General features: G+C 42.0%; 1 protein-coding gene across 2 annotated transcripts in view; it reads left to right on the forward strand.

The window, feature by feature from the left end:
* The window catches only part of WDR35 (WD repeat domain 35), a 1,418,193-nt gene that overhangs the window by 289,260 nt on the left and 1,114,226 nt on the right, over positions 1–14,707 (forward strand). For both annotated transcript variants that reach the window (XM_069605912.1, XM_069605913.1), the window contains exons 3-4: positions 210–281; positions 10,137–10,229. In XM_069605912.1, the coding sequence (XP_069462013.1) occupies positions 210–281; positions 10,137–10,229 (165 nt within the window). The remainder of the gene's footprint in view (positions 1–209; positions 282–10,136; positions 10,230–14,707) is intronic.

Below are 14,707 nucleotides of genomic sequence, written 5' to 3' on the forward strand. Positions count from 1 at the left end.
AAACTGTGGCAATACTTTGGCAATACAGGTTTTCTTTGAAATGTGTGCGTGGTTGTGTTTGGCTGGCATGGTTTCAATAAAAAAATGGCAAAGTCTTCTACAAAATATGTGGCCTTTTGATAAAATGAAAGTACTTTGGCTGTTCTGTACTAAATGTGTAACTTTCAACAGTTTTACCATAAAATGTAAAAAATATCTTGCACTTTCAGATGACGCAAAATTAAAGGGTCTTGCTGCTCCCAGCAACCTTTCAATGAACCAGACCCTCGAAGGACACAGTGGTAAGTAACCCACTTAAAACGATTTACATCTCCTGTTCTATTTGTGTCTTTGCCAAGCATTACTCTATGAATTCTGATAATTGACAGATTTGACAGAGCAGTCCATTACAGGTTTCTTAAGTGAGGCATTGCATTACCTAATTTTTGCAATGATATAGGAAGTGTTCCCCTTACAGGGGAAATTCTTTTCCAATGGGATGCGAGTCTTGCGGGGCACAGGCTTTAGGTTCTCTAATTAGAATGACCAGTATAACAGAGGTTTTAGTCTGGGTACAAGCTTTAAAGGATTATCTTCCCTGACGGACCGGTGATGGGGGGGGGGGGAATGACCTGACCCCCGAGACTGGCCTGTGACATGTTTCGGGATTCATGTCCCAGGCATGTGCCTGGGCCTAAGACCAAGTGACCGTGTAACCTTCCTCTCCCTCTCCTCCTCATACATTCTGCTGGTCCAACATCCACTGGCTTAGGGGGGCACCTCCACTCTCCCTTCAGTCTTTGCCCTGGTAATTCCCAGAGCCAGGTAGTCCATTTCACTGTGCGCACGTACAGGTGTATACACATGCATAATTCGGTTATTGTATAGGAAAAGCCGGCCTGAAATGAATCAAAAAGCATCTTCTCCTGCTTCACAAATCTATCCACGGTAAGGTACCACCATACCTATCCTCCTCAATTCAGCTCTGCAAGCCTTCTCTTAATCTTTACTCTGCCTCCTCAACTACTCTTTTCGCACCTCACCCTCCCTGTGCTTCTGCTCTTTCTCTCTTCTTGCTCCACTTGCATGGAATTCTCTTCCTCCAGACATCCGAGAAACCATCCACTCATAACGTTTTTCCCTTGCCACTAATCTTGCCTCTGTCCCTCCATTTCTGTGTGCACTTCATCCATCATCGTCACATCCCCTTGTCCCCAATCACTGTTCCATGCACTACCCACCACAACCTGGTCAGGATGTCCCACAAACTCACCCCATTGTAAGACGCTCACGGCTTCCTGTCAAATCTGATATCTTACCTATTGTATATTCTTTTGTGATCAAAAGAGCATTGTTCTTTCCTGTATATAAATATTAATAAAATTTAAAGTTTGGACAGTCACATCTGTTAAATAGTTGGGCCAAAACTGTCTTTGGGTGACATTGAATTTAATTTTGTGGAATTTGGTTTTGTGTGCTAATATTATTATATGGGTTTTCTGTTTCCATTGTGTGTGTTGTGAATTTTGGGTGGCTTCTCATTTTTATACTTTAGCATGCACTACACCTTTAACCCAAACAACTGTTGGAGTGTGTGTTGATACAGTTCCAGTGGATTCTATCTCCATTGTAGATTCCTTATCTTTGAAATGCCGAGCCACCAAACTGACTTCTCGGAAATGCTGAATTGCGATCTCACTGGAGAGACCGAGAAAGAGAGGCAATACTTGAGTGAGAAATTGGGAGGGAGAGAGGGAGAGAGGGAGAGAGTGAGAAAGGGAGAGAGGGAGAGAGAGAGATTGATTATGGTAAAAGAGATGGAGGGAAGATGGATTCTGCTAGAATTGGGGCACCAGTATAACAGGGGCACAGCGTTTCCAGTTTTGCATTTTCCTTTTACAAATCACTGTATCTGGTGTGTTAGTCTGATTGCTTCAATTGAAATTAACCAAGACTACCACTCTTAGCATGCATGTTGCTTTAAAAGAAAAGCCAAATATGGAAAGGAGGTTCACTTATCTGGTTACCCTCTGCAGGTACAAAAAGCATCACGACTGATTGAAATAGCTGCTCTCCTTTCCTCCCCTTCCCATTTCCCACCCAGGGTTATGTACCTGCCTGCAGGGGATCAGGGGAGGACTGGATTCCTGGAGCCCTAAAAGATGAAGGTGATTAGGAGAGGGAGCACAGTAACAGCAGAACCCATGAACTGTGCAGCTCTGCCAAAATTATTCAAGGAGCCCTCAAAATGGCTATAAATAAAAGTGGATATAATTGTTAAACAGAATGGTACACAATTTACTGACCTCCAATGAGTTTGAATCTGCTTTTCCTGACTTGAAAAATATATGTGCATGTTTCACCCAGATCCCTGAATATCATCACAGGTTGGTGGATGTCTACAATGTGGTCTCTTGGAATGAATAAGTAAATGTTTCACTTTTCTCACCAATAGTAATCTGCACCTAAAGTACCTTTTGTGTAAGTACATTTTGAATGACGTTGCATCAAGTAATATTGTAACGACTGCATACGTTTTTCTTCTAACACTGCTAGTTAATTTACAGTAATTTCTCCAAGAATATGCAGAACTAGAGTTAAGTGATTTTGCTCAAGTCTAGTCTTTGTTTACTTGTTTTGTGTTGTATTCTGTACATTTCTACTAGGTTTATTTCTCATAATTGCATGACTGCAAGTATCAGACTGTATGCTATAATTTCATAAGTGTAAAACGCACAACAAAAGTAACTGATAGAACCACCGAAGCATTGACTGAGCATGGCTTTTGCTTTGACAAAGAAATGTCGCAAGCCACTTGGAGGGTTTTACAGTCCTTTTATTTATTTATTTTTTATTTGTTTTCCTTTCTCTGTGGCAGTCTTTTGTTACAAAATTGCAGCCTATTATCTAGGCACTTCTCAAAACAAAGAGGTTTTACGAAGTATTCCAGGCCCTGCTCTCCGAGTCACCTGGGCCCTAGATACTGTGACAATAATACATCGAGAAAAGCAAAGGATTTACACGAGGGATCAGTGTTGTTACTGACCAGTGTGGTGCCTGGGATTATGACCATCGGGACCCAATGGGAGTAAAGGGTGTGGTAAGAGTCGGAGCACACTCCCACAAAAAACGATGTTGGCCGCAAATTAATTTGTGCCCCACCCCCATACTCCATGCAACACCACCTCTACCCCAACGACCGATTTCGAGGCCACACTAATGCCCTCTTTTGGACCGGGAACATGACAGACTGGTCTACACAGTACAGCGCTCTGGCAAGACCATTTTTGGCCAAGCACAGCTCCACCTTGTTCCAGCCCCATTCCTTCCCTGTCTGCACGCTGATTTGCTGGGAGAAGGAAGCTGGGTACTACATTTCTTTTTCTTTACATGGACGTGTTCCGAGCAGTGCAGCAGCAGAGATATATGTACTTACTTCAAAATAAAACCTTTTAATTCTTGTCAGCAGTAGTCCAAGGGCTGCATAATATGCGGTGCTAGTTCGAAGTGCTCACATAACAGTCCTGGGTTAAACAAAATTATATCAGACCAAATTGACTATGCTTTATTGTGGAGTAAAATTAATTATTTTGAAAATGGTGAAAAGGCAGGAAGACTACTTGCCCACAGACTAAAGGTTGCAGAGGGTGATCGAAGCATTACTGCAATAAGAGATTCATCTCTAAATCTGGTGACGACATAAAGGACATTAATAAAATATTTAGAGGAGGTTATGAAGAACTATAGAAGTTGGAATTAAATTGTGACCAGAATGCAATAAAATCCTTTCTAGACTGTGGATATACCACGGCTGTCGAATGAGCAAGTCACACTCTTAGAGACAAGAATCACAGCAGAGGATGTTTGCATGGCAATTTCAATGCTTCGAGGAGGCAAACCACTGGGTACTGATGGATTATCTGCTGAATTGTACCGGATCTTACCTGATTGCGCCCTCCAGCTATTGTGTGATGTTTTCACTACATTGTTCGAATCTGGGTCCTTGCAGGACTCTGCGACATGCCTTGGTGACTGTGTTGATAAAGAAAGACAAATCACTAACTAGATGTGGGATCTATAGACCAATCAGCCTGATCAACACTGACTGTAAGCTCCTGGCGAAGATATTGGCCAAAAGACTGGAGCCAATTGTGCCATCACTAGTGCATGATAACCAGGTGGGATTTGTGACAGGAAGATCGGTGGCGGATAATATGAGGCGACTGCTCCAGGCTATTGATAATGGATGTAAGCAGATGCGTCCTACTACGGTGGTCTCTCTCGATGCAGAGAAGGCCTTTGATAGGGTTGAGTGGCCATACCTATTTGAGTGCTGAATAAAAAAGGGATTCAGAGAGAGTTTTAGACAATGGGTGAGGCTTTTATATACTGACCCTAATACCAGTGTACTCACCAATGGCCTGATCTCAGATCCCTGAAGACTAAACAGGGGTACTAGACAAGGAGGCCTGCTATCCCCTCTATTGTTTATACTAGCAATGGAACCATTGGCAATGATGCTGCGGCCAGATGAGGATATCCGTACAATTGGAGATGGTGCAGGTGTGAACAAAATTTGGCTCTATGCAGATGACTTGCTGGTGTTTCTAAGTGACCTTGGTACTGGTATTCTGTATTTAATGGAGGTTATCGGGCGCTTTTCTATTGTGTCGGGTTACAAGGTGAACTGGACCAAATCTGAGATTCTAACCATTAACAACTCATGCATGAGACACGCATGTAACCAATTTGACTTTATATGGTGCCCTGAAAAAATGAAATACCTTGGAATCTGGAGCAGCTCCAAGATTTAGAGATTGCCGAAGATAAACTTTGTCTCTATATTACCCAAGCTTAAATCTGACATGGATAGGTGGGCACTCCTGAAATTATTGTTGTGGGGGAAGATTAATTGCATTAAAATGAACATAGCGCCAATAATAAACTATATTCTCTCAATGCTCCCTATTAAGACGCCGAGACACATCTTTAAAGAACTGGATAGTGCTATACAAAAGTTCCTGTGGGACGGCAAGCCGCCAAGACAATCTCTATGGAAAATGCAGCTACCACTGAGACAAGGCGGTATGAACCTGCCGAACTTCTTAGATTACCATTTGGCATTCTCTGTTAGACTTTTATGCCGAACTGTAGGTACTGATCAAGAACTTTCAGATGAGATTATAGATGAGTGTAATGGTGTCTCACATCTAGCACCCAAAGCCTTGTTGACAACAGTTGACTAGACCATCTTGACTTGTGAATCCCCTGATTGCGTTCCTGCCTGAGTGCTGGTGCCACCTGTCGCGCCGGATTGATAGTGATCCATACCTGTTCTTGGACGCATCGATCTGGCTAAATCTGGCGTTGACCAGCAATGCAAAAGTACTCTTCTGGTCATCCTGGTTCCTGAGTGGAATCAAATGTATCAAAGATCTGATTGTGGTTGGGAACTGGGTGCCCTTCGTACGACTGTGCAATGATTTAGACTTTAGTGATTGCACCTACGCAGAGTACAGACAACTTAGGGGAATCATTGCTGCCCAAATAGATCCTGCGCAAATGATGTTACCGGATCCTGGATGGGCGGCGCAGGAGCTCTGCAAGCGTGCGCTACATCCAGCTGCCACCATGTGTGGCATAATGTTATCAAGTCGGAAAGTGGACCCTGAACTGGCCAGTATCTGGGCAAATTAGTTAGGTGAAAGAATTGATCAGGATTGCTGTTAGGGATGCTGCAGCAACGTCTGTCTGGTCAGCATGGATTGGGTTCTGAGGGCATTGCAGACTAAGCTCCTCTTCAGGACCTATTGGAGTCTGGAACGTATGTTCAAACGACACCTTCTTGACAGTGACCAATGCTGGAAATGCAAGCTGGAGAGTAGCTCCTTAAGTCATTTACTCTGGGCCTGCCCTAAAACTAGAGACTTTTGGAAAGGAGTTTGTGAAAGACTGGGCCTGGTGTTAATCTGCACCATTGCAATGAAGGCATCTATTAAGTGGAAATGGATGATGTTCAACATGCAATTTCAAGAATGTCAGTGGGTAAATCACCTGGCACTGATGGTCTCCCTAATGAATTTTATAAAGCCCTCCCTGATTCCGCACTACAGCTTCTGTGTGACGTTCTTAATGATGCCTTTGAGTCTGGTTCCCTACCAGATACAATGAGACATGCATTGATTACGGTGCTGAGAAAGAAAGACAGATCTGCTACAAGGTGCGAGAATTATCGGCCGATCAGTCTGATCAACTGTGACTGCAAAATATTGGCCAAAATCCTGGCTGTTCGCCTGAATAAGGTCATTTCAACTCTGGTGCATGAGAACCAGGTAGGTTTTGTCTCTGGTAGGGCAGTGGCGGATAACATGAGACGCCTGCTATTGACAATTGAGAAGGGCCATAGTCAACCAGTTGCCAGTGCGGTCATCTCCCTAGATGCTGAAAAGGCATTTGATCGTGTTGAATGGAACTTTTTGTTCGCATGCTTGGGGAAAATGAACTTTGGACACGATTTCCAGCGTTGGGTTAAACTGTTATACAATAATACCTCTGCAAGTGTGCTGACGAATGGACTTATCTCTGATCCATTTGAGCTTCATCGTGGTACAAGGCAGGGTTGCCCTCTTTCACCTCTCTTATTTATTTTATCTGGAACCACTTGCAGTGAGCTTGCGGGCAGACGTACGTCTTCTACCTGTTATTGGAAATGGTCGGGATAATTTGGTTTGGTTGTATGCTGACGATTTGCTGATTGCCCTGCAAGACCCAGCTGTTGGTATTTCATATTTAATGCAAGATATTCAATCCTTTTCCTTGGTGTCAGGATATAAGATTAATTGGAGCAAATCAGAGATCCTGCCTGTCAATGGGTTGTGTCAAAGACATACATGTGTTCAGTTTCAATTCAGGTGGTGTGTTGAAAAGTTGAAGTATCTTGGAATATGGATTGGAGCGGATATAGTGAAGTTGCCAGCCATTAATTTTTCTTGGATCCTTCCGATTCTTAGATCGGATTTGGTAAGGTGGAGTCTTTTGAAATTGTCGACCTGGGGCAGAATCAACTGTTTGAAAATGAACCTGGCACCTCGGATAAATTATTTGTTAAGCATGCTCCCAATTAAGATACCTGGAAACATCTTTAAAGAGATCAATAGGATTATGCAGAACTTTATTTGGAATGGGAAACCTCCGAGGCTCGCAATTTGGAAGCTTCAACTCCCATTGAAATTGGGTGGAATGAACTTGCCTAATTTCTCAGACTACCATTTGTCGTTTTCCACTCGTCATTTGTGCAGAGTTATTGACTCTGGAGATGTACAGTCTGAACATTCTGACCTCTTATCCTGGGAATGCAGTGCTGTTTCCCAATTGGACCCGAAAGCGTTGCTGACTACTCAGAAGAACAAATCAAAAAAAGTCAGCTCTCTTACTTCATTCTTGCGAGACTGCTGGTGTGAGCTCTCGAATCGTGTGAGTGCTGACCCATATTTACACCCAGATGCCTCCATATGGAATAATCCAGCCTTGAAATATCAGGGTAAACCTCTGTTTTGGGTGGAATGGTTTGTGGCTGGCATCAAATATATTGGAGATTTGTTTGAGGGGGACAACTGGTTGACGTACGCTCAGCTTGGCCAGATGTATGACATGTCAGAATGCTCGTTTGCTGAATATAGGAAACTGAAGATTATTATTTCAGCTTGTGTTGAGATGCCACAATTGACTGGTCAAAGTCCTGCTTGGACAGCTCTATCTGTATGCTTGAGTGCCTCACACCCTGCTTCTACCATGTATGGAATTATAAAAGCTACTCGGAAGGGTGATCCGAGATTGCCTGCAATTTGGGCGGAGGAATTGGGGGAAGATGTTAACTTCAGATGTTGGCGGAGGTGCTGTGAAAACACTTGTTTGGTAAGTTTGGATTGGTCCCTCAGAGCTTCTCAAACTAAGTTGTTGTTCAGGGCCTATTGGACGCCGGAGAAACTATTCAGGAGACGACTTTTAGACAACAATCTTTGCTGGAAGTGTAAATGTTCGAGAGGATCTCTGAGTCATTTGATTTGGTCCTGTCCCAAGACGATGCAATTCTGGGATAAGGTTCGGGAGAGGTTGAGTCTGGTCTTAGATGTCACAATCCCCATGAATGCTTCATTACTGATTTTGGGTGACGACTCTTCTCTGGAGGAAATTGACTTTGGTAAGAGAGTTTGGTTGCTTCGTGCATGCATGGTTGCTAAAAAATTCATATTGAGGTCATGGAAATCAAGTACTTCATTTAACATTGCTGACTGGGTGGAGGAGCTACTTACTGTTTCAACATATGAAAAAGCCATTTACAAACTCACTGGTGACATTGAAAAATTTTGGGACATTTGGAGCTGCTTTCTTGATGCATATGGATAAACCTGATCTTTGATCTGGGGTATTATGTACTTACCCTTGAACACTCATAATCTGTATAATACCTATAGTTTGTGTGATGGTTTTTGTAATGCCTTTTTGTCTGAGGTATAGTATTTTGCATTGAAATTTTTGGTTTATGTCTTCTACTCCTATGCTCTTATTCTCTTTTTTCCTTTTCTTTTTCTTTTTCTTCTTTTCCTTTCTTCCTTCTTGTTCTATTTTTGATGTTTATATGTTTGGATTGTTTATGGCGAATTGATTACTTTGCTTTCACTTGGTTGATATGTGTGAATTTCATGGACTGCTGTTCATTTATTTATGTTTGCTTACTGTGAAAATAAAAATTTAAATTTCATCTATTAAGATTCTCAGAGATGTATAACCATTCGAGGACGTGCCATTTTGCAAAAAAGTGTGGCTACTCCGAGCTTGTATGGTGGCAAATAAAATGATCCTAAGGGCACAGCGGCCTCCTTTTGTATTGATGACTGGGTGGATGATTTGTTAACCATATCCACATATGAGAGGGCAATGTACAAGCAGCAGTCTGGGAACACTGATAAATTTACAGATATTTGGGGATCATTTCTTGAAACATTATGGTTAATGTTTTAACTATGTAACCAATGTTGATAACTGTATGCTTAATATAATGTTTTAATTTTCTTCTTTCTTTTCTTTTCCCCTTTTTCCTTTATTTTATGTTCATTATTGTGAGATCGTGTTGACCTGTTAGTTCTGATTATTTATTTGCTAAGCTGCATTAATTGTTCAGAATTTAATGTTGATATGTACCATTTGTTGAGTCTCTTGTGACTTGCTTTTGACAAGTGAAAATAAAACTTTTAAACAGACAAAACAGTCCTCTTCCCTACCTCCCCCACCCCTCCCAAACACATCCTACATGGATTTTCTGAACACCCCCACCCCCTAATCATCCTACCTTCTTGATTTGCTGAAATTGCTCGTGCCTCTCCGGCTGTCCCATATCTGGAATGAGTTACTGGTTTAGTGCTGGATATTTCTTTGATTTCTGCAATTTGTAGGCCTGCAATGAATAAAACCAGGACTCGATGAATCTCAAGCTTGGATTGGGATAACTTGCGAGAACTGGGTAGAGTAGTGTCCTTATCTTTGCACCACATAGGTTATTCTGCAGTGGCTGTTGCCCTAAATAAAACACATATTGTGCATTTATTGTCATCCCTGGCTGCAGATAAATACTTGGAGCAAAGATATGAGTTTATTAAAATACATATGACTTCCTACATTTAAGTTTAGATGCTTATGATTTGGTCCCCCCAGTTCAGTAAGAATAACTTATTCCATTTTCAGATTTCAAAATCTGCAGTAGCACCGCATTATAAAGGAAAATGTTTATTATGAAATACATTTTGAATTGGAAGTATCTGAATCCCTTAGGAAAATCTGGTATTCATCTTGAACACACCACAAAATAAGTTGTTCATGTTTGTCCGGTAAAGGTTGCTGTGTAAAGAGGGCTGATTTTAGAAAGGTTGATTCACTGTGCATTGAGACAGGCTCTAGTAACCAAAAAGGTTGCCACAAGTTTGTTTATATGCAGGAACATTTTGTTTTGATTGAAAATAGGGTTGCAGAGTATAGAATAGTTCACATGTGCTAAAGTCTGATTATTATATGGGATGTTAATGCTTGGCAAGACAATGACATTGTGGATATGTTGCTTCTTTATTGTGAGACAAGGTGTAAAATGCATGTTTTTATTTTAGGTGCAGTTCAGGTCGTGACTTGGAATGAGCATTATCAGAAATTGACCACGAGTGACCAAAATGGGCTCATCATTGTATGGATGTTGTACAAAGGTAATGTCCGATATGAAATGTTTTTGCAGATGTATCACTGAACAATGGATGTGTACATGTGTGTTTTATAGGACCATATCCCTGATTCCCACCTACTGGGAGAACCGCTGGATTCAAGACCAATTATCGGCCTGAAAACATTTATCTTTACTGAAGAAGTTCATCCTAATGTGGTGGAGCAATTTTGATGGTTTCTAGAATGTAGCCTATCCTTATCATTCTTTTTATGGTGCCAGCACCTCTGATCTAACACCCCCATAGCAACAATTCCACCCCACAAGAAGCAGGCTGTATTTGGAATTTAAGTTATATTTTCTTTAAATGAAGCATCCAAACCAAAGGTGGTCCCCTAACTTTGTGCTGAAGAGGTGCCTACTATGTCATACCATTTGCAGGCAACGTGTCTATGTTCACAGAGAAAAAAACCTGCCTGCAAAAATCTCACTAAAGCAGATCAGACACACAATCATTCAAAATCAAAAAATATCTATATTGCTATTTCTTAATAGCAATATACAGTTCCATTTAACCTTTTCCGCTTGCCGGTCAGTGTGTTAAATAGTTCATTTCACTTTGTATCCTCCAATAATAGCAACAAATGTTGTTGTCATTTGGGAGAATATGCATAAAACAGGTTAGAATATCTTTAAAACAACTTTCTGGCATGTTTTTCTGTGTGTATATGGTGCTCTAGGTTTCTAGTGTATGCATGAATGTAAAACACAAGCTATGCTAGGTTGTATCACAATGTACAGGCTTGGGTTTAGAGAAACAGTGCTTTCAATTTTAGAGCACACCGAATATTTGTTTGTCTAAGCAACAAAGAACAAGGTTTTATGATTTTCTGAAAGTCTACCAAATATCCCCCCACTTCACGTCGCAGATTGGGTGTATCTAATGCAGAGTGATTTCCCCACTGCTCACTTTCATGAGGAAAATTTGAATGTTCATTTAAAATGGTATCATTTTCTATGGATGGAAGTGGTCCAGCTAAGCTGCCTTTTACCCCACTATAATGAGTGGGATTTCCTAATATGTCTCTTTTTATGACCAAGGTTTTTACAGATCATTATTAATCCATGGTCAGGCTTTGCAGCGTTGCGCATCGGTTCATAGCCTCAGTCTCTGACTACACCTCTGGAAACACTGGGTTGACCTTACTTTGCTATAGTTTACGAGAAACTGCACAAAATGCTATTTGTTCTGATTAAAATCAAATCTTGCATGGCTTCGAATATAGTGAGAAAGTGTTGGAATGCATGGCCGGACCACCACCCAACACAGACCATTGGGAAAAATATATTAGATTATGGAAATGAACATGAGATGGTGTAGGGGTTAGGGGTGTGTGTTATGGAGAAGGGTAATTAGGGTGAATAGAAAAACAATAAAAGGGACAAAGTTGATTGAGCAGTGTCACAATTCAATTATGTAGTTTACAGCATGCTTATGTACATGATAATCACAGCACAAACTAACATCGCATTTATGAGCAGGCCTGAATCCCTCGCAGGCCGTGTTTTCATAGACAACACAGAACTCTCAGGAGGCTAGCTTAGGGGCAATGTGCTTGCCTTTGAAGCAAGATGACGCGGAGCAACACAGGTGCGATCTCTAGGTGCGTGCTTAGAAACCTCCGAGTATTAAGCGCGTTATAAATAACCTATCATATCTTAACAATGAGGCCTCTTTTCTCATCTCACCATTGCATCCCAATTTCCACGCACAGCAAAACACACACAGGCCCCCACACCAGGTAAGGTCTTTGAACTAATTAGGTAGGAATGTGTGTAGCTGAAGCAGTGAAGGACTGCAGCCTAGTACCAAGGTCGTGTTCCTGAGAATGAAGGCAGAGGTCTCAGGATGCCAAATCATGAACCAAGATTTAAGACGTTAGCACCCCCCAGATTGATGGTCACTCCATTTGAACTATCAGATGTGCAGGGAAATGTGCCCTAAATCCTTCCTGAACTGAATTGATTGGTGGGACATAAGTTCACTCTTGGGAAGGGGGAACCTATAACGAGGAAAACGGAGAGTGACGTGACCTATGTTTTTTACCAGGGAGAGCTAAGAAATGATGCCCATACAGTGGGGAGGGAATGATGGGGTCGCCGGCATGTCTGGGATGAGAAAAGGGCTGCTTTGTCTGTAAGGACCAGGCTGACTTCGAGGAGTCCCACTGCGTTCATATTGATAACCAGCTGCATGTCACGTGGCTAGGATAAAAGGTAAGGTGGTGCCAGTTCATGTTAACCAATTGCTTTGCAGCACTCCATGATGGACACAGACGTTACTCACGTGTGGTGAAGATGGGTGAACAGACAGCGGAACCGATTGGAAAATGGGCTATATGTAATCATTGACATGTAAATAGGCGACAGCCAATGAGGGTGGGGTATTAAAGCTGTATATTGATTACGTCATGAGTGATGATTTGTGTGCTTAAAACCTAAATCTTGTACGAAAGAAGTCGGAGAGCTCTGTAGCAGTGGATTTATAATAACCTGTCGTCTTTTTGTTTTGTATACTGAATAAAACTCTTGTTCTCAAAAGAGGGTTATATTTTCTTGGCCTGAGCATTGGGAGTTGTCCCACATTTTTGGTGACGCTGACGTAATCCAGTGACCCCTGTGAAAACTGAGAATTTCTGGCCGTACATCCAGAGGGGCTGCGCCCACTTGCAGGTATCAGTCCCTCTTGTGCACAACCTTTGAGAGGTTTACAGGAGGCGTGTTATCAGAATTCCTGTCTGTTCTTTGGAGCGTGGTGCTGTCCCAGGATTGTTGTGCAGGCCGCTGACGGGGCCCCTTGACGGAGGACTTGGGGTGAATACGCAGACGTAAGTGCGCCCCCTTTTGGAGAAACATAATTGGGATGTGAGGAGAGTTTGTGGGTGTTGGAGAGCGGCTATGTATGTGGAGAGAGGAGAGTGTCACTTGATGAAATAGAAAACCTTGTGTGTGTGTGTGTGTGTGTGTGTGGGTGTGGGTGTGGAGGTCTAGACAGTAAAGGGGTGTCAACCTAGGTGCACTCACTGAATCACTGTTACAGAGGCATATATGGTGTTGGGTATATGTAGTCTGTTTCTCACATATGTTTGTTTGTTTGTTTTTATTATTTATAATGCGCGTATCAACGCGCAGCCTTTACAAGAATATTCGAAACGTAGTTACAGTACACAGAAAATACATAATACAAGATCATGCGCACAGACACATCCGAGAAATTATTTAGAAGTCTCCTATCAACACGGTGCATCTGCATTTTCGGGTCCAGAACGGTATTCTCTAACATGATGACCATTCCCAAAATACGCAGAGCTCGTGCTGGTGGTACCAGCTTCCCTACTTTGGCTGCCACCTACTGGAACGCCCTCCACCACATATCAGACAAATAGACTCTTGTGCAGCCTTTCGCAGGGCCATCAAAACCAGGCCCTTTGTATGACTCTGCACATATTTATACTGTATATACCTCTGGATCTGTAACTAAGTAACCTGTACCGTCTCTACTTCTGTATTTGTAACCTTGTATCCTGTACCAACACCACTTCTGCTGGGCGTCTTTCTTGGAACCCTGAATTAAGCCTTCCCATGTTCCGTTTATAGCATCTCGATGCCTGTGGGCTGTAGGGCGCTCTAAAAATTCAAAAAATAAAAATAAATAAATATATGTATATGTTTGTTGAGGCCTTTATATTACGATTTGTGGAGTAACAGGATCCTTTCCTTAGGTAATGGGGGAGAAGACAGCGCTGTATAATGGAAGAGAAGAGAAGAGGATATGGATAGAGGCTCCATATAGTTAGTGAGCCTGGGATCTCCCCGTCCAGTATATAAGGAGGGCGTGGGAACAGAAAAGTAGTTGTAGTAGAGGCCCTAGTGGCCTGGGATCTCCACACACGATATAATGGGGGTTTTAGAACAACAAAGTAGAATTTGTTGTGATTTTATTGTTCGTACATTCTTTATTAGTTTGGTGTGGTCAGTATTGGTTAAAGTAGAGTTGATTGAGGTGTGACTTGGTAAGGTGAAAGACGTGTGTGTATTTGTGTGTGTGTGGTTAATGAGGGTTGAGCTTGAGGTGGAAGAAGAGGGTACGGGGATGGGATTCAGGTTTGTTGGGGCACTACAGGGGCATTGGTAAACATTGTAAAAACATTGATGAGAAAGAGTAGTCATCATGGAGCTGACCACTCTGTTGGATTATATGTATAAGGCCCTTCCGTTGTATTGAGATAAGATAGCTAGATATCATTGGGAATGGTGCGCGAAAACAAAGGGAGGGATGTTTAAGCCATGACCGAGCTAAGGGACAAATAATAGAGATATTCTAAGTCACATGTATATGTTTTTACCAGCCAAATACAAGGGAAGGGAATTAAAAAACAGAAAGGAGTTATCGGAATTGTGGAAAATGGTGGAGGATTTAGAGTATTGCCTCACTGATTATTCTAAGGCAGTATGTGAAGTGGT

The sequence above is a fragment of the Ambystoma mexicanum genome, chromosome 4p (assembly GCF_040938575.1).
Source record: "Ambystoma mexicanum isolate Mex_15411 chromosome 4p, UKY_AmexF1_1, whole genome shotgun sequence".
Classification (NCBI taxonomy): domain Eukaryota; kingdom Metazoa; phylum Chordata; class Amphibia; order Caudata; family Ambystomatidae; genus Ambystoma; species Ambystoma mexicanum.